The sequence below is a fragment of the Lissotriton helveticus genome, chromosome 11 (assembly GCF_964261635.1).
Source record: "Lissotriton helveticus chromosome 11, aLisHel1.1, whole genome shotgun sequence".
NCBI classification, from domain to species: Eukaryota; Metazoa; Chordata; class Amphibia; order Caudata; family Salamandridae; genus Lissotriton; species Lissotriton helveticus.
In genome coordinates this window covers 1088266998-1088288535 of record NC_136072.1, presented here as the reverse complement: position 1 = coordinate 1088288535, position 21538 = coordinate 1088266998, and the positions used below count along the sequence as shown (strand labels likewise).

Sequence of the window (21538 nt, the reverse complement as noted above, 5' to 3'; positions counted from 1 at the left end):
CGCTTTCATTTAGCACGATAAGTTTTATTCGTATTTGGTGCGCGAGCTTGAGATAAATTGTCTCTACACTCCTGAGGAATATCTAGAGCGTGGAATTCTCTGTGCTCAGGAGCCATGCTTACAAATGGAGAGAGCTCGGATCTGGATGTAACGCCTGTCCCTGGGACATTGTCAAAAGAGATGGTGTGGAACAAAGGTGATGTGGCTGATCCTGGGACAGCAGGAGGAGTTCTGTGAACCAGAATTGGCGAGGCCACGTCGGTGCTATTAAGATCATCCTGCAAGGTTCCATCTTTATGTTCCTGAGAAGCCCTGGTATTAGGGGAATTGGAGGAAAGGCGTAACAAAATGTGCCTAACCAGGACATCGAAAGAGCATTCCCCAGCGATCCTCGATGGCGATGCCTACTTGCATAGAATTGGCATTTCCTGTTTTCTGGGGTTGCGAACAAGTCCATCGTTGGAGTACCCCAACGTTGAAATACCTCCTCCAGAGTGTCTTGATCTATTTCCCACTCGTGACAGGCAGATTTCAGACGACTTAGGGTGTCTGCTGTTGGGTTGAGAGTGCCTGGTAGGTGCTCCGCCGAGAGTACTACATTTTGGAGAATCGCCCATTCCTATATCTCCTGGGCCTCCTTTGAAAGGAGAAGGGATCTTGTGCCTCCCTGCTTGTTTATGTAATGCATGGCCGTTGTGTTGTCTGTCCTGACCAGCACAGTTGTATTTTGAATCCTCGGTTTGAAAACCTGCAATGCCAGGCGAATCGCTCTGAGTTCCAAGAGATTTATATGAAGAGCACGTTCTTCTGCCTTCCAGTGATTGCTCACCTGGAGATCCTGCAAGACTGTGCCCCAGCCTTACAATGAAGCATCTGTGGTTAGAACCAGAGGGGATGGAAGCATTCTGAAAGAAAGACCTCTTGAGAGATTTTTCTTGACAGCCCACCAACCTGCTGCTCTTTTTATGGGAGGAGTGATCTTTATCTTGTCCTCGAAAAAGCCTTCCACCTGGCGCCATTGCATGTCTAGTTGTTCATAATCTGCAATAAGGAACTAATGGTATGCAAGATGATATCAATTCTAGAAAGGACTTGTAGAGACAAACTGAAAGGGATCTTCTCCCTTGTAACCGGATTGCTGAGGAGATTAGCTTTTTCTGTCTCTCCTCCGAAGGGAAAGCTTTGCAATTCGTTGTATCCAGAATGGAGCCCAGGAACCTGACCCTCCTGGACGGAACAATGACTGACTTGTTTTTGTTGAGACATAGACCCAGGTTTTTGAAAAGATGGATGCAATTTTAGACAACTCTTGAAGCTGCGAGAGAAGACGGAGCCTTGATTACCAATCGTCTAGGTATGGGAAAACTTCTAGCGATTGTTTCCTTAAGAATGCCGCAACCGGGGCCAATACTTTTGTGAAAATCCGCGGAGCGGATCGGAGCCCGAAGGGCAGGACTTTGAACTGAAAGTGGCTCTTGGCTACTGTGAAGCGCTAACATTTTCTGTGAGCTGGGTGGATCGGAATATGGAAATGTGCGTCCTGTAGATCCAGCGTTGCCATGTAATCCCCAGGATTTAGAAGACGCAAGACGTCCTGAAGAAAGACCATTCGAAAGGAGAGCTTTATGAGATAGGTGTTGAGCTCCCTCAGGTCCAAGATTGGGCGCCATTTGTCTTACGTCTTCTGAATGAGGAAAAATCTGGAATAGAACCCTTTTCCTCTGAGTGGGTGGCACCTGTTCTATCGCTCCCTTGGCGAGCAGACGAGAGACTTCGAGACGGAGAAGGTGCCGATATTTTGATTCTGTAGCGCGACGGGCTCTTTTTGGAATTCTAATGTATGGCCAAATTGAACAATTTGTAGGACCCACTGATCTGTTATGATCTTCCAGCAATCGAGAAAATTTGTAATTCTTCCCCCTATCCTTGAAACAAGAGGTGAATGACCAGTAGACAGAGCAAGGAAGCCGCTATTGGCGTTTAGAGGTGTCTCTACCTTGACGCCTTTGTTTGCCTCTGGACGATTGACGAGAGAAAGAAGACGATTGATTTTGTCGCTGGGAATACTGAGGCTTATATGATTGAGAGGATAGCGAATAGGAGGAGAATCGTTGCTGTTAGCCTCCTCTGTATGTCGAGAATCCCCTGCCTCTTGCTCCCCGGATAGGCACTTTTCGGTATTGGAGCGTGCCCAAGGATTTTGCCGTTTCGGTGTCTTTTTTAATGTCCTGTAAAGCATCATCTACATGCTTGCCAAACAGCATGTCTCCGTCAAAAGGCAGATCCAGAATTTTGTTCTGCACCTCAGGGCGAAACCAGGCACTCAGCCAACTCCGATGCCTCAGGACAGCTGATCCCGCTAAGGCCCTAAAAGCGGTTGTAGCAATGTCCATTGCGCAATCTATAATTTCTGACGAAGATCTTTCCCCTTCTTCTAAAATCTCTCTCGCTTCCGTCTTGGCACTCTCTGGTAGCTGATCAATGAAAGGAGAGAGATCGCACCACATTTGACGATCATATCTTCCCAAGATTGCGAGTTCATTCGAGGCTCGAACCAGGAGGCTAGACATTGAAGAAAACCTCTTCCCAACGTTATCCAAGCGCCTGCCTTCTCTATCAGGCAGAGCTGTCAGGGGTGCTGCAGGGTTCCTTGATTTTCTTTGTGCCGCCTGGGAAATAACAGAGTCCGGTTTAGGTTGACCAATAAGACATGCCGGACTGTCCTCCGGGGCTTTATATTTCTTTTACAGCCGCGGTAGAACCGGAGTTACAGTAGCTGGATTCTGCATCACTCTCTTGCCCTCCTTCCAAACATATTCCACAATTGGCATGGAACGGATCGATTTCTTGTAGGGCTCTTTGAAGTCGTATAAGAAACAGTCTGACTGTAAGAAAGGGACTGGTAGGCCAAATCATTTCGATGCCCTTTCCATAAGATTATGGAAGCCCCTATATCCGCCGGAGTTGAAGATGCTGGATCAGGGATAACAGTCGTTCCATTCAGAGCCAGGGTTTTGAACATGCGCCCTATCTTGGTCGTCATCATCATTATTATCAGGCACTGTAATCACATTACGTCCTTCTGTCCCAGACTGGTCACCTTGTGTCTGAGAGGTTGAAGCTACAGGAGTAGATGAAGTTTGCTGAGGCGGAGGAGGTGGATTGGTTTCTGAGGTTTGAGATGGGAACCTCTTTTTATAATCTAACAACATCAACTGCAGATCATTTATCAATGAAGACGGCATGGCCACCATATCCTGGCCAGATGATTGTGCGTCCTGAGGAGTGAATTGCGATTCTGGATGATGTTGATCCAGGTAATAATCGTCTGAATCTGAATTTTGATACTTTACTTGAAGCTGTGAAGGACTATATACATCCCCATATGGACTTTCTTCTTCATCTGAATATTCCTCTTCCAGTAGAAGAGGTGGAGGCAATGGTGTCACCCTGCGGGGTGATGTCATCTCCGGTGTAATCAGTCTTTTCCTTATAGAAATCCTTACTTTTTGGATCGTCAACGGTGATACAGCTGTAGCCAATGAAGTTTTTGTCATCGTCGACGTACCGGAGGAGATCGTTGTCGACAGACGGATTTTCTTCTCTCCTTTTGCTTCCTGAGGTGTACTTGAAGGTTTTTTGAATATCTTCTCTTTTCCTGATGGAGAAGCCACAGAAAGGCCTTGGCTTGCCTTTTTTCCAGATGGCACCTCAGGGATGAGTCCCTCCTTCTCCATTCAATGATGAGGAGATTTTTTGGGACTAAGCCTTTTAGTCTTTTCAGAGGCTTTAGCAGGAGGTTCAGCAGATGTAGAGGGGGAAGACCTACCTCTTTTTGTAGACCTCCTCGAAGATGCAGCTGAGGAGGAATCCTCACTGTCACTGGACAGAACCTCTTTCCGAGACTTCATCTTTTGTAGCCAAGTCAGAAGTCTTCCTTCCAGGTCTCCTAGAGTCTTAGTTGAGAAGGTTCTGCAGATCTTGCACTCAGTGGCTTTGTGGTCTGGATATAAGCAATAAATACAATCTTTATGCTTATCTTCCACATAAAGTCTTTTCTTCGTACATGTGGCACTGGCTTTGAATAAAGCTTTCTTTTCAGACATCCTGAAGAGAAAAAAGGTTATAGAAATCCAACTGAAGAGAAAACTGAGCAGAGCTCAGAGGAGACTCCCTTAGCACAACGTGCGGTAGAAAATCTGAGGCTCTCTCCTGAAGGTTCTATGGGGTGAGGCTAATCTGATTGGTTGTTGCAAAGTGTTGGTCTCTTTGACACAAAGAGGTAGTTAGGCTACAAAATGAGATGAGGCCTTTCTTTCTCTTTTGTACATACTGTTATGGTATTTTCTATTTACTGAGGCTCCCAGGCTGAAGACGGGGGAATTATACAAAGCATGGGAATCTATGAAAGTTACAATACTGGGGCAAGCGCTTTGACACCTCGTCAGGGTAGTAAGCGATTTATAAATGCAATAACAATTACAACAGAATACCTCTCTTGACAACGGATGCCAGTTGAGGTGAAGACAAAGTCCACTTGGACTTCTTAGACCTCTTCCTTGAGTGTCTCGAGGACATCGAAAGGGAGGAAGAAGACTTAGGGCTCCAGGAGCGGTCCTGCAACCTCCTCTGAATCTCACTGGACGGTTTCGACTTCCGAGCCGCAAGTAACTTCATCGCCGACTCCCTCAAGGTCTTCGGAGCCATTACCAGACAGTTCGAACACAACTTCGTATCGTGGTCGCGCTCAATTCAGCAAAAACATACGTGGTGGGGACAAGTCCCGCACGGCTTGAAACCGGTTTTCTTCAAAGCTGTCCCTCGCACACGAAGTCTGAAAAAATAAAAAATGTTGACATGTCGAGAAAAAGCCTGCAAAAAAGCAGCAGAGGAGTAGCTGTTACCGGACTGGCGCTTAACTGGTGCAGAAAAAAAGAACGGATGTCCGCGGGCCTGGTTGGTGCCTCTATAGGCACCGCAACGTCATAACCAATGCGGATGCAGACGTTCCGCGGATGCAGGCGCTACGCGGAGCCGAATGGGTATTGCTCAGCAAAAGTTTCTAGATCCAGCATGATGCCTGGGAAATTTAAAGGTAAGGAATATGCAGCTAGAAGTCCATCAGATAGAAAATGTATAAACCCCATTGACTGTGCGGAATAGGGTAACCCAACACCAACATACAAAGAAGAAAGGATAAAGTGATACTTATGAGGCAAAAACTAGGTAGGTTTTGAGATGTTTGGGGAAGGAGGAATGGTTTGTCAGGGATCTCAGTAATAAGGTTAACACATTCCATTGCTTATCAGTGATCATGGGAAAAGTATGGCCTCTTGTTAGCAAATGTCTTCTTCTTGAAATGGCAAACATATTGCCATTCGTAGAGCAAAGACTGCAATTAGTTTGGGAAGAGTAACATTTGTTTGCAAAGAAGCTGGAGCAGGTCCATAAAGTGACCAAACAGGAGGTCCAAGGTTTCAAAATATTGCTTTCCGAGTTATAAATCTAGTGGTTTTCTCCTGTAGAGAGTCGGGTAAAATTGTGTGAAGACCCCTGCTTTATCCCCAACCATATTTATCTTATGTAACATTCTGGAATAAGAGACTTCCACATGGGTTCTAATTTTTTATGTCTTAGGTTTAAAGAGAAGCGTCTGGCTGTTTTGTTCCTCAAGTTAAACACTCTGGCTCAAATTGTTGACCTACATGCCTAATCAAGCTACCTTCTTACTATTGTACATTCATATTAGATCATGATTTTTAATTTCTACTTACTAATGCCAGAATTCTGTAAACAAAGGTTATCTTGGTGGTTTCTTCTACTTTATACAATGCAGAGCAGAGAGTCACATAGTTTCCATCGATGACCACTCCAGCTGTCCCCGTGTACTTTCCAAACTGGTATAAGCACAGGGTTGAACAACAAAGAGCGATATCCTGGTCTTCGTATTATCAAAACGGCAGTCTTTTAATGAAGTTACACCCAACTGCCAGAGCTTCTCTGTTCTTTGCATGAGGATACACTGATGCTTATAATTTCAGTTTAGAAGGAGCAAATCATTATGCCTGTGTACAATACATTTTTTAATAAGTTACCAAATACCTCAATTACCCATTTTACAAATTCAAAGATGTCAGTATTCTTAAATATCTGAATTTGTATTCTGGTGCATTTAAAAAAAAAAACATTTTTCAGCATTTATCTTAATTTCAGTTAGCTGTTTAAAGATATCTATTTTTTTACCATGACTGTGGTAGACGATGTGTGCGCATAAAGCATATGATCCAAGTGATATTTAAATTCAATTTGAGGTTATAATTGCAACCCACAAGAAAACGTATATATATCAGAGACTCAACCCTAGTGTAACATATGTAAATGGGGTCAATATTTATCAAGGACCCCCTGAGTGCATGGAAATAGAGTTCCTAGAACAGGGAAAAGCAAATAATTTGATATGTATCAATCTAGGCAACAGAGCGTAACGAGAGGTCGAAATGAACTGAGCTAAAACATTGTTTTTTTGTAAAAAAGGGGAATTCAATTTAATTCACAAATTATTAAAACACATTGAAATAATAATACACATTTACAATTTACATTAAACATATGTAACTCAATGAATTGAGAATACACAACAACACTGTTAAAAAGAAGCAAATACTTCAACGAGATGGAAGTTACATAAAATGAACACAATTTATAAGAGAAAAATGTGGCTAAATTAATCTCTACGCGCGTTTCGGCGAACCAGTGCCTTCTTCTGGAGCAGCCACGATAGTATTTTAAAAACACGAAATATATTGCTGTAATTCGATGACGCAATCTGGTCTGTACGTCCAACGAGTACCCTTTCTTTTGTTTATGTTATGTAGATATTCTATTTTAATTGAGGTTTGCAGATGGATATTCCATAAACATTGATGTGATTCGTTGGTCTCGAATGTTGATTTAAATTTCTATATCTCCTTAATTAAGGAGTAGGGGTTCATTTAGACCCGCCGCCCGGAGTTAAAAAGTAGTGGCCGCAGTAATGCGTATTTATGTGAAACTGGAAAGGTATGATCTTCCTGATGCGGGGATAGTTAATTGTGATGATTGCCTTTTTGGTTGCGCTCAGAGGCGGTTGATTCAGATGATTTTAAAATAACTCCCTGTCCAATAGATATCAACAGGGCTCCAAAAATCCGGCGGCGGGACACGGGGGTTCTATGCTCCTTCCACGAACGATGCATCGTTCGTGGAAGGAGCATAGAACCCCCGTGTCCCGCCGCCGGATTTTTGGAGCCCTGTTGATATCTATTGGACAGGGAGTTATTTTAAAATCATCTGAATCAACCGCCTCTGAGCGCAACCAAAAAGGCAATCATCACAATTAACTATCCCCGCATCAGGAAGATCATACCTTTCCAGTTTCACATAAATACGCATTACTGCGGCCACTACTTTTTAACTCCGGGCGGCGGGTCTAAATGAACCCCTACTCCTTAATTAAGGAGATATAGAAATTTAAATCAACATTCGAGACCAACGAATCACATCAATGTTTATGGAATATCCATCTGCAAACCTCAATTAAAATAGAATATCTACATAACATAAACAAAAGAAAGGGTACTCGTTGGACGTACAGACCAGATTGCGTCATCGAATTACAGCAATATATTTCGTGTTTTTAAAATACTATCGTGGCTGCTCCAGAAGAAGGCGCTGGTTCGCCGAAACGCGCGTAGAGATTAATTTAGCCACATTTTTCTCTTATAAATTGTGTTCATTTTATGTAACTTCCATCTCGTTGAATTATTTGCTTCTTTTTAACAGTGTTGTTGTGTATTCTCAATTCATTGAGTTACATATGTTTAATGTAAATTGTAAATGTGTATTATTATTTCAATGTGTTTTAATAATTTGTGAATTAAATTGAATTCCCCTTTTTTACAAAAAAACAATGTTTTAGCTCAGTTCATTTCGACCTCTCGTTACGCTCTGTTGCCTAGATTGATACATATCAAATTACATATGTAAATGGGAACACAACAGTAATTGCATTTAAATCACCAAAAATAACTTATTTTGCAAGCAAACAACCTAGTTGGGAAGGAGTAATGAGTCCCGAATTTCCACTCACCTTCCTTACAAATGCTGTAAAAGAAGCCCTAAAAAGGGCAGTTGCAACACTGGTAAATTCATGAAAAAGCATCAGGCTTACATCACTTACCCATTTGTTTTCAGTAAATGGGTTTCTTGATAGCAAATCTATATTAGTGTTTCCAAATTGTGCATCTTTCTGTAAATAGCTTGCTATCTGAGCGGAGTTTATTATCCATGCATATAAAAATAATCAATTTTAAAGGATGAAACTTTGTGGTTGACACCTTTGTTCGAGTTTACATTGTGTTACAAGAACACAGTCAAACGGTTCAGTTGAAGAGGGCATAAATAGACACAATACACCATCAGTCAATAATTCCAAATATGCCCTGTCAACGGAGTTAACTGCACATTACGACTTCTCTTTTCTCAACCCTCGCACCTCCATCTTTTCCACATGAGAACAATTGCCCCTATGGCCACTGCTAAAATATTGTTTCAAGGAATTCAACTTACATCTAACATTCCGTGGACTGGTCACCATCTAGGGTTGGCACAACAGTCCTTGAAGTACACGCACTTCATTTTGAATGGCACAGCTGAGTTGCATAGAATTCAAGTAATAATTACTATGCTCTGAACCCCAATCCCCCCTGACTCCAACTAATGAATTGGATCCCTAAATCCAAAAAAGAGGCGAAGGCCTAAGCCTGCGATAGTGAGTTAAAAAAGGATACAAGGACCGAACAGTGATAAAGAAATGGCAAAACAGTAAAATTCTGAGATTCTTTTCAATCACCAGGGTTCTACTCTTCTTCATGAGCTTGCTGTATCTACATCAGTCAAAGGCATTTCTTTAGCTTAAACCGTTTGCGAAGGGATGAATAAGGTGATCATCTTGTGCCAGTCCACCCCAACAGCTCATTATATACTCAATGAATAGGATTTTGACAGTGGGTTCCATGGATGACATAGCAATAGAACATTCTTAACATTCGAATAAAAATTTAGAGAGGTTTCATTATATAAGCAAAGCAAACACAAGGAGATGATGGACGAAGCGCTGAAACTTTTCAGACACTCGCCCCAGTCACAGATCTAGGTCGAATCAATCATCGTTCTTAAGCTCACTAAGCTCTTAAGTGTGGAGAAGTGTGGCTCAGTGGTTAGAGGCGGCAGACCCGGAATCTGAGATCGACCGTGGACCAGGGTTCGATTCCCCACCTCGGCGGGTCTAGGGCTCATAAATTCCACGGTCTCGACAATTCTCGCTCCGGTGCCTACTCGACTCACGGGGTCACACTCTGCGACTCTGGGCAATAGCTTGCTTAATCTCCACATCGGCCCCTCGCGGCGGGATGCCTGGCTTTCACCTTGTGGATACCCTGCCGGGGTTTCTCACAGGGGAATACCAGGACGGGTTCCCTAAGCAAGCGCGGAGATGCCCCAGGGTAAGTCCTGCGCTATATAAGTTTCATACATTTACATTTACTTCGCCACCCCAGTTCAGACATAGCCATATACAAATCATTCTTGATCCTGTGCTTCATGGGAACAGTCCAGTCCGAACTGCCAAGCCAGGTCTTACCTGGACTGGAAACAAGCATCCTGGGACCGGTTTCGGGCTAACAGCCTTCTTCAGCCAGGCTAGCTTGAATCCAGTGGCAAAGTGTGCAAGGGACCATGTCTGGGCATACCCTGCAAACTTTTCAGACACTCACTCCCAGTCACAGATCTGAGTTGAATCCATCATCGTTCTTTAGCTCTCTTCGCCATCCCAGTTCAGACACATCCTTCTACAAATCAGCCTTGACCCAATGCATCATGGGAACAGTCCAGCCTGAACTGCCAAGCCATGTCTTCCCTGGAGCGGAAACAAGCTTCCTGGGGGTGAGTGTCTGAAAAGTTTCAGTGCTCCGTCAATCATCTCCTTGTGTTTGCTTTGTTCGCCTTAAGTTGGCAGGGTATGCCCGGACGTGGGTCCCTTGTTCACTTTGGAGCTTAACTTTTTGAGTGTGCTAGGTAAGCTTGGTCAACTTAGTTGTCAGTCATATTCACAAGTATTTGGACTCCTCCAGTTTTGGAGAAGCATCCTGTCCCTGATAAGGGCTAGACAGTGTGTACTTCTGGGACTAGTTTCTCTATTCAGGCCAATTCTGGTATAGCCGTAGATGGGCAGTGCAGAGGTTCAGACTAAACTGTGCACCTTTTGATATTGTGAAGGGAGATGATCACAACACAGGAAACAGGTGAAGAGACATGGGCGACAAAAAAAGTGTCTCTTGATGGGTTTACTAGTTATAGTGTGGAGGCCAAACCGACAGCCCATTTTGGGAGAGCCATAGGTGGGCTTTTGATTTTAATTAAGAATGGCTGTTAGCAGCTCTACTTTGATGGGGATTGATAACTTAGATCTGATGGGGATTACTTTAACCTTTTCTTCAAGTCTCCTTTTGACTATTTTTAATATTTATCTTAGGTGTTCTAGGGGATTGGATAAATCTCCTACACTATCTTTATTGGAGTAACTTCTAGACAATCTGGATTCTAGTGTAAAAGTCATAGTAGCAGGTGATTTTAATACCAGTTTTGAACCTTCATTAGATGAAGTATGGGGTATACCACCTTTGAACGGTCCCCTTTTGGGATCGTTTTCCAGCACTGCCTTAGAACTGGCCTTGTTTACAATAAGCAAGGGCCTTAAGGCATTTAATGGGCGTATTCGCTCTGATCCTACAAGGGCAGCTACATTTAAGAGCCGGGTATTTACCAGCATTATTGATTATGTAATGGTCGATGTAAGTTTATGGCCTCTATTGTATGGTATGGAAGTGGTGGTGCGCTTTGATAGTGATCACAATTCCCTTGAAGTAACTTTGACAGCTGACTCTTTAAACCAAGATAAAAATAACCACAAAACTATGGTACCTGCCCCTGTGGTAACTAATAATTGCTGGTATGTTTCATGGCCAAATGTTATGTCTAATCAGGAACTGTTCTCACAGATTTACAAACTTTATGTTACATACTTTGAAGCACATGTAGGACTGAATATGGGTGTAGTTCCTATTCTAGACATTCATGTTGGTCTGTCTAATACCTATGGGGAGAATTTTTACCAAAATTGTACTATTAGGACTTCATTGAAGGTAGAGAAATGGTGGTAATCCGGCTTGCAATTTAGCCAAGTCAGCTCTGAGGAAGGCTATAAAAGAGGGAAATAGTACTAATGTTAAAGCAGCAAGATCTCACTACAAATCTATCTTGATTAAAGCCAAGAGGAATTGGAATAATAACTTATGGTAAGATATTTTGGATGCCGGGAAAAAGAATGACAGACTATTTTGGCGCCTTGTTACCCAAAGTAAGTCAGAAAAACCTAATTTACATCAATATAATATTTCCCTGGATAAATGGGTATCTCATTTTACAATGCTTTATGCTTCTGGTGACTCCCAGGTCTCTGATAGCACTAGCTTTCTAAATGTATGGCCTATACTAGATCCCACTCCTCCTATCGTCTTTAGCTTAGGCGAAACAATTAGAGCGATTGATTTGCAGAAATCTGCTAAAGCCCCTGGACCAGATAAAATACCCTGAGACTTATATAAATCAGAACCTTTGATATGGTCCTCCTACCTTAATATGTTATTTAATGCTATTGCAGCTGGGGGGAAGGTACCAGACTCATGGCTTGGAGCTGAAATTATAGCCCACTATTTTAAAATCTGATATTAAACTACCTAAATATAGCTATTGGGCCAATCTGTTAGAAATACCCACAATGGCCCTGCAACTAATATGTTCTTGCCTCATAAGCACTCCCCACTATTTGAAGAATTTTTAGATTTAATTTTTCCAACTCCAACCAGAAACTTGTATATAGGATTTTGTTATGGAATTTTACCACTGAATACTTACAAGCAAATGGTCGGCAAGAAACTGAAATCTGCCCTATTTGTGACATGGCACCTGAAGATGAAAAGTATGTACTGTTTTTTTGCAAGAAGTACTTTTACATACGCCGTAAATGGCTAGTTCCCATTTGTCGTAGCATGGCAACAGGCAGTCATCTAGAAGCCTTTAGGATCCTGAAAAGTGATACATCACAAAACCCAGTAAATTTTTAGAAGCAATGTGGTATAGGAGAGCAAAAATCCTAAAGGTTTTGGAATAATGAGTTTCGTTGGTTGATCATTTCCATTATGTATTGCAGTTAATTACATGCATTTTCTGCACTATGCACGGTCACTTTTTTGTAGATTTGCACAGCCCTTATATGGAATGTGAAGATAGATTTGCTTATGTACAGGAAGGAAATTGTTGCTGGTTCAAACAAATGACTATAAAGTGAACATGATGGTCAGAGTGGTCGATACTTGAAGTAATATATATATTTTAGTTTGTTGTACTTTTTATGGGATGTTTTATCGTGTTTTTATAATGTATTAAACTGCCTGGAGGGAAATGTTAAAATGATGTACATGGTTGCTATTATGAATATTTTAATGAAATGTTTGATAGTTTTAGTGAGGGTGTATATAGGACCCAGTCTTTTTTCCCGTGAATGGATTGTCTGTTTGAGCTTGTTTTTATTTGTTGTGTGTACTTTGATGGTTAAAATGTAGAAAAGAACATATACGCTCAAGATAACAAACACCCTTCTAACCCACAAATCCTCCCCTACCATTCACAGAATAAACCTCAGCTCCAAACTTACCATCTGTTGTGCCTTTCATAAGAAGTATGGCACAGACTTTAGGATTATCATAGTATCCCTGAAAATAAGACAAAGAAGAGGGAAGAGAATTAATAAGCGGTGACAAGAAGTAGTAAGCATCTTTATTTAACGCGGATTTTGCAACTGCAGTTTCAATGAGGCGTTACACCACTGGTCTGTATAACGACGGCAAAAGCCGCAATTAATCATCACACAACCTATGTAACAGAGGAGCAACTACATATTAATAAACACAAAGAACAGCTATAATGCAGTGGAACCCCTGACAAACATTATTTTGTTCTCTACTAAATCATTCTTTCGCATGATGTTCAATTTGAACTGCATGTAGAGACCAGCTGTGTTTAGTTGTGTGTGTACCTGGCTATGTCTGTTTATGCCTATAGCGGGATCGCGTGGCATCCCGATGTTATGATTACGCATGTGTCAGCTGTGAGTAGATGCAACACTATTACAGGGTCACTAGGTGTTAAACTACTCCTGTTCAAATGCGCCGTTTGATTATGTGGCACTGCAGTTTTAGGGAATTGCTTTTCAGAGCTTCATACCTACTGCCTGCAACTGCCTCACAATGGAGGTATTTCAGGTTTAGTCTTGAGAAAAGTATGTATTGTTGGGCGGTCGTTCAGTGGTGATGGTTCTTCTTGAGGGCAAAGGAAGTGAGCTCTAGGACCACGCATCACAGAGGTGTGCCTACGTCAGACGGCTGGGGTTGGTTTGTTTGTTAGTGGGCAGGGAATAGTTGTCCTTGTTTAGGTTTAAGTATTTTGCATTCCCGGACACTGAGAGTGGCAGTTACATTATCTCAACATCAATGGATCCTCTGCCATTAAAAGACAGCGTTGCAATGGCTATCTACAATTATGTTATGGTATGTAGAGTTGGAATCCACTTTGGTTGGATAGGGTACTATAAATGACCTAAATGGTGGGCATAACCACAAAGGGTATCCACCACTTCACTCTGGGTTTTAGATTATCTGCTCCTATTTTGGCCTCTGCTGTTTGAATGGCTGTCACAGTGCGGGTGATGTCCTGGAAATTCAGGAAACTTAACCTGTACAAGACTGGGGATGTTTTCTCCTATGCTATGGGGTTTGGAACGAAGTTCCTAATGCTGCAAGATACATTTGGGATCCGTGTATGCTGATCTAGCTGGGAGCCGGGCCCTCATTTTATTCTATGTTCTTTACTTACTCTGATGTGCTGCAATTTTAATACAGAGAGATATGCTTTCATTTAAAATGTGACAGAGCAGAGGAAGAAGCCTTGCTAGTCTACCAATCGGTAAAATAAATGCCCATAAAACTTTGATAGCTATGGCCATAATATTGATCATGCCGAGTATCTGGACATTGGTTGGTAGGTAACCCCATGTCTAAATTATAATGTTAAAGTGGTAATGATTTTAATTCAATTTTAGAATGTGCAGTTGGCAGATTTGGTGTAGTTTCCCTACCTATGGTGAAGGCTGCTTTTAAAAATATGTGCCATAAAGGGTTATGGACTGGTGGATGCATAGTGCCACTGTAATCTTGGGACTTTACATTTTACTTCTATGTACAAGATGTGCATTCTAGGTCTGATCTTCCACTTATAGATACATTCTGCATGAGGTATTTAGCGGGCAGTCACATTCTCTCCGATCACTCTCCAGATGTGGCTGAACTGACATTCCTCACTCTCTACCGGTCACCTAGGCTATGAGGATTTCAAAGTGTAGTACTGATGAGCTGCTTTCAAACACCAACTGAGACTAAAGCTGTAAACCTTTTTCAAAGGTATCAGGGACTCAGTTGGGAGTGCTGTTAAGACTTCAAAGTATGTGCATGGGTATGGGTATGGGTATGTATCTCCAGCGAGTCTGGGGTCCAAGAGCAGCTTGTACTTAGTGGAGGGCACTTTGCACAGACTGGAGAACATCTATGCATCTACTAAGAATAAATCAATACTACAGGAAATTAGGCATAGCCTGATGAAACTACGCAAGAGGCCCTAGGATTTAGAGTCAATTAATGCACTGAAAAGGATGCAGGAAGGCGATGGAGAAAGAAAACGTCTAGTGTAGTTCTTGTCCTGGGTGTGCAAAATCTGAGCTCTAAGAATTCAAGAATGCGGTGTTTAAGATAGGTGCCAAATCGTTGATGTGTTTGAGCAATACGCAGAGTCTCTGAATAAATCTTGGCTGTCCCAAATCCTGACAGAAACTAAGCTATATAAAGATTAGGTTACATTAGCTTGCATTGACAGGGGCAACAGAGTCTATTCAAATAGCCACTCACAGCAGAGGAGAACTAAGAGGACATTTAGGACTTACACAACTGTACAGTCCCATATTCTGATGGTATCGGTCTTGAATTCTCTACAGAATATGAAGATTTGAAATTGCCACATATGTTGTGAATGTCATTTCAATGCTGCTACAGCCCTCTTGGTGAATAGTTAGACAAAAATGTTAGACTGTAGATTGCTTTCTACAAGTCTTTCTTAGTACCTTCAGATCAAGTGGGGCTCGTTCCAGATACAGCCACACAGAATACTTTGAGATGGCTCTTCTCCATTATTCATAATGGAGACCTGCAGCTTCTTCGATATGGAGAAGGAAATCAACTCAAACAGTTGCCTTTTCTGTTTGAAATGCTTAGTAGGATAGAGGTGGAGAAATTACTTCCTCTACCTGGTTAGACTGCTTTACACTGCTCCCACTGCTAAGGTTTGCACACTTGGATTGCTCTCTGGAGGCTCCAGTCCAAGTAGGGGAACGAGGCAGGGATGTATTTTCTCTCCCTTACTTTGTAGTTTAACCTTTGGCCCGTCTTATATGGGATGTGCCATAATGAAGTTCTTTGCACATAAACACAGCATATATGCGGACAATATTCCAGTCTATGTTTAGTATCCCTGGATCAATTTATCTCCTATAATTTTAGGTGTTGTCATTTTTTGTTAATACGCTGGCCTGTGCATAAACTAAAATCACAATTGAGATCCCCACACCTGCTGCTCATTTCAGAGGTCACATACATCAATGAAGTACTGGGAGTGACAGTAGCAGGTGATCTGACTGTTTTGTACAATGAAAACTATGACACAGTACTGACTGAGAAAATAAGTGGGGTTGGAAGCGCACACCAATTAAAGGTACTCAAAAGGTAATCAAATATTGATAACAATTAAACAATCTTAACACAATTGGTGCAGCAGTGTAACCCTCGCTGTCTAACAGGGGTCAATAGACAAAAGTGGAAAAATGCTACCAAGACGGTCTCAACACTGCGCACTATCCACAAATGGTCACAGAGTGACCCTCTAGGTCATTGAATACAATTTAATAACCCTATATCAAAAATGAATCACAAGAATAGCAAATATACTTGTAAATGTAAATCTTTACAGGTAATTGTTGAAATCCAAAACATTTCTTTTACATTGATATCATTTTTTAGTTGCATTCACATAGAAATCAAATGCATCAATTCCTTATACATGCATCTTGAGAACATTTACAAAGAGACAGATAATCAATTGTTTATGAAAGATTTTTTTAAACGTGGGCCCGATGCATTTCGGGACCTGAGAGTCCCTTCTTCAGGGGCCAATCTACAAAGAAAACAATGAGCATATATCACTTCAATCAATCAATCATGCCATTTGTATAGCGCACTACTCACCCGGGAGGGTCTCAAGGCGCTTGGGGGGAGGGGTATGCTACTGCTCGAACAGCCAGGTCTTGAGTTGTTTCCTGAAGGCGAGATGGTCCTGGGTCAGCCGAAGGTGGATGGGGAGGGAGTTCCAAGTCTTGGCAGCCAGGTAAGAGAAGGATCTTCCTCCGGCGGTGGCTCTTCGGATGCGTGGTACGGCTGCGAGGGCGAGGCTGGTGGACCGTAGCTGGCGGGTGGGCGTGTAGAAGGTCAGGCGGCCGTTGAGGTACTTGGGGCCCAGGTCAAGGAGAGACTTGTGTGCGTGGGTGAGGAGCCGGAACGTGATCCTCTTGTCGACGGGGAGCCAGTGCAGGTTCCTCAAGTGGCTGGAGATGTGGCTGCGTCGGGGGACATCCAGGATGAGTCGGGCGGAGGCGTTCTGGATGCGCTGGAGTCTTTTCTGTAGCTTGGCTGTGGTTCCGGCGTAGAGGGCGTTTCTGTAGTCCAGTCGGCTGGTGACGAGTGCCTGGGTGACAGCCTTCCTGGTCTCGGTCGGGATCCAGCGGAAGATCTTGCGATGCATACGCAGGGTGTTGAAGCACGATGAGGAGACGGCGTTGACTTGTCTGGTCATCGAGAGGGAGGGGTCCAGGACGAAGCCCAGGTTGCGTGCGTGGTCGGTTGGCTTGGGTGCGGTGCCCAGGGTTGGGGGCCACCAGGAGTCGTCCCAGGCGGAGGGCGAAGATCCCAGGATGAGGACTTCCGTCTTGTCAGAGTTCAGTTTCAGGCGGCTGTCCTTCATCCACTCGGCGACGTCTTTCATCCCTTCGTGTAGGCAGGTTCTGGCGGTGTCGGGGTCTCTGGTGAGGGAGAGGATCAGCTGGGTGTCGTCGGCGCAAGAGATGATGTTGAGGTTGTGCTGGCGTGCGATGGCTGCGAGAGGTTTCATGTAGATGTTGAAGAGGGTGGGGCTGAGTGAAGATCCTTGCGGGACGCCGCAGATGACTTTGGTGGCCTCGGAGCGAAACGGGGGGAGGCGGACTCTTTGTGTTCTTCCGGCGAGGAACGAGATGATCCACTCCAGTGCCTTCTCTTGGATACCGATGTTGCTGAGGCGCTGGACTAGGGTGCGGTGGCAGACCGTGTCGAACGCAGCGGAGAGGTCCAGGAGGATGAGGGCCACCGTTTCCCCCTTGTCGAGCAGGGTCCGGATGTCGTCGGTGGCTGCGATGAGGGCGGTCTCGGTGCTGTGGTTGGCTCTGAAGCCGGACTGCGAGGGGTCGAGGGATCCGTTCGTCTCGAGGAAGGCGGTCAGCTGTCTGTTGACGATCTTCTCGATGACTTTAGCAGGAAAAGGGAGGAGCGAGATGGGGCGGAGGTTTTTGAGATCGGTGGGGTCCGCTGTAGGTTTCTTCAGGAGGGCGCTGATCTCGGCGTGCTTCCAGCTCTCCGGGAAGGTGGTGGTGAACCAGGATGCCTTCTTGCTTCTGGGTCTGCTGGGAGGGTTCTTTAGTGGCGCGAGGTCGTCGGCGCAGGCGGTCAGCCACTGTGTGAAGTTGCGGGCTGCTTCGTTGGGGTCCGTTGAGTTGGCGGGTGGGCTCTGGCTGAGGGAGGTGGTGAGCTGGTCTGCGGTGATCTTGCTCCAATTCCTGTGAGGTACCTGTTGCGGGTGGTGGTGGGTCGTGGATCTTTTGAAGCTTTACATAAGCTTAACATAATTGCGTGAATACGCAGCGAGAGGAAAAAACAGCAGAAAGTTGCACGTAGGGGAGAGGGGTTGGCCTAACGGCTAAGGCGCTCGACCTCGGACCTGGGGAACTTGGTTCGAGTCTCGGTAACGACGCCAAAAACCCCCTGTGATTCTGGGCAAATCACTTAATCTCCCCGTGCCTAAAAAAAAAATGAAAGTGTGTCCTCATGTAACGTAACTGGTGCTATGTAAAGCGCTCTGATAACTGATTCGGTTCGGTTCTAGTTCGCGCTATATAAAACTATGCAAAAAAAAAAAAGTACATAAAAGTCAGTGGTTAAATGATGGTATTGTAATCAGAAATTCCCAATGTCATAAAACAGTAATGTCTAGAACATATAGAAGGAACCAATGTACTCCACATATCCAAAAACGTAATGATAATGAAAATAATGATAGTAAAGGAACACATGAAAAAAAGTGGATAGAACCCCTCACCTAAAGTCTGCGGGTTGGAGAAAACAACGAGTGTGGAAGTAAACCTTATGATAACTGCAAAGAGACCCCTGTACTATAAAAATACCTGTCTGTCCTGTGGGGAGACCTTCTGTAACACAAATGGGGATACCATTCAATAAGGGAAACCGGTGAGATGTAGTGACTAAACCCTACTGGGTAATAATAATATATAATAATATACTGCATCAAATGCCCCTGTGGCAAGGCCTATATAGGTAAGACCACGCGTAAACTTAAGGTGCGAATCACCGAGCATAAGAGCCGGATTCGAACTAAAAGTACCACCTCAAGTTTGGCAAGACATTGGGATGAAGCCCACCACATGATATCCCAACTGCGAGTACAAGTGGTTGAGCAGATCATGGTTAGACCTGGTCTAGACATTGACAAATTATTACTACAAAGGGAGATACATTGGATTAAATTTTTAGGAACCATGCATCAAGTGGGGCTCAATGATCGGCTCGATATGATCTGTTTTTTGTAGCACTAGCATCTTAATTGATCACCAGCACTACCTGTGTTTCGCGCTCATACTGTAGGACCAATTGCATCAATCTTATGTAAATGTCCACGTTTTTTGTGTGATATATAGACTGTATGTACTTTTCTGTTATTGATAAATTTTTTATCAATTCTGTTGTTTTCTATGTATTTTGAATGTCCATATGTCATTATTTTATCATCACTGTATGCATCTACGGAGTTAATTGTTGTTTAAGGGATAACCATGTACATTTTCCTGATTCTTCATTTCAACATTTTTTACCTTCCTTCTCTGACACACATTTGGTGCATGTCACCTTTCAATTATTTTTTGTTATAGGTTCTTCTCACATTTTTATTTTATATTGATGTGGCACCCAATGTTACATTTTTGATCGGCGCGTTTTTCATTAGTTATATCCTTTGTTGTGTCTGTTTTGCACGGACCATCACCTCATTGACTTGCAGTGTACTTCATCATTTTCCTAAGCAGCTCCCTTAGGTCCGCCGCGCATTTGGTTCTTTCCGCAAACGCGGTTTCTTTCTCTTTTTTCCCCATTTAGTATTTTTTCCTCTGTTTACACACCATTCCAAGATGGCGCTGCCTCATTTTTGGCACTAGTCCTATTTCCATCTTTAAACATCATTCCAAGATGGCGCTGCCTCATTTTTGGCACTAGTCCTATTTTTATCTCCAAACACCGTGCGGCACGCTGGTTAAGTACTGTGCAAGGTGGAGACCAGCTGCGTTTCTCTTTCAGAAGACCCCCAGACTGTTGTTTCTTCACGCGGTTAGAACCGGTACGTTTACTGGCCCTCCAGCAAACCCTCCTTTAAAACCACAGTCCGACATTAAAGCCTTCGAGTACTGAAGGCCTAATAATTACTATCATTCCTTTTTTTAGGGAGTCTGATTTCATCAAAAGATTTTGAATTAAAGTGGTGACTGTTCGTGTTTTTCTCACTTGGTGAGTGTTTTATTTTGACCCTAGTAGTAACCATTGGTTATTAATCTTGCAATACAGCTTTAGTTTTATGGTGATCCATATTTTCCATGCCCCCACAGCATCACCTGAAAATTTCGGTGAAGGGTTCTGTCCACTTTTTTTCATGTGTTCCTTTACTATCATTATTTTCATTATCATTACGTTTTTGGATATGTGGAGTACATTGGTTCCTTCTATATGTTCTACACATGGCTGTTTTAGAACATTGGGAATTTCTGATTACAATACCATCATTTAACCACGGACTTTTATGTACTTACGTGCAACTTTCTGCTGTTTTTTCCTCTCGCTGCGTATTCACGCAATTATGTTAAGTGATATATGCTCATTGTTTTCTTTGTAGTTTGGCCCCTGAAGAAGGGACTCTCGGGTCCCGAAATGCACGAGGCCCACGTTTAAAAAAATCTTTCGGAAACAATTGATTATCTGTCTCTTTGTAAATGTTCTCAAGAAACATGTATAAGGAATTCATGCTTTTGATTTCTATGTGAATGCAACTAAAAAATGATATCAATGTAAAAAAAATGCTTTAGATTTCAACAATTACCTGTAAAGATTTACATTTACAAGTATATTTGCTATTCTTGTGATTCATTTTTAATATAGGGTTATTAAATTGTATTTAATGACCTAGAGGGTCACTCTGTGAACATTTGTGGATAGTGCGCAGTGTTGCGACCGTCTTGGTAGCATTTTTCCACAGTACTGACTGAGCCAGAGGCAAAGGTTACCAATTGGGTACAGTGGTCTTCATCTTCGATAGACTATTACAAGAGCAGTGTTGCTTTGGCAGCTATATATATCTTGCAAAATGTCCACTCTGTGGTCACTAAGAGGTTCTTCATGAGGACTTTGGCCGCTCTGATTTGAGAAGGGAAATCCAAGAGTAAGACATGAATGTTTAATAGCCTGGGGAGTGGGAAGGAAGGTGAAAGCGAGTGGGGTCTAGTGGTACCGGATCTTGAAGGACATTATCTCGATGCACAGACCCAATATGCATATTACTGGTGCCATACGGTTAAGGATATGCCACATGCTAGCAATGAAAGAGCGGTGGCTGACCCTCTAGCTTTGAATATGCTTCCGCTTAGTATGTACAGTACCCCACACAGCGAAATTCAGACAAGTAACACATTAGTAGCATAGCTGAGGTGGAATAACGTACTGGGAAAGTCACAATGTTTTTTCCTTCCATCCCTCTTAGTAAAATCCTGGATTTAAAGGTAACTTCTGGAACCGAGTTTACCAGTGACTTGGCAGTACTAGGGATTAAAATGCTTCTGACTTATTCGTTGATTTTATTTATTTAAACGTTGAATCAGCTGTGGGAAGGGAGTCCGGTGTCTCCATAGACTAGGTTGAAC

At 43.0% G+C, this 21538-nt stretch overlaps 1 protein-coding gene across 1 annotated transcript in view; it reads right to left on the bottom strand.

Annotated features, from left to right (window-relative positions):
- MLEC (malectin) overlaps positions 1-21538 on the bottom strand; it is a 100614-nt gene that overhangs the window by 30594 nt on the left and 48482 nt on the right. Inside the window, exon 4 of the mRNA XM_078667697.1 lies at positions 12812-12869. Within this exon, the coding sequence (XP_078523823.1) occupies positions 12812-12869 (58 nt within the window). The remainder of the gene's footprint in view (positions 1-12811; positions 12870-21538) is intronic.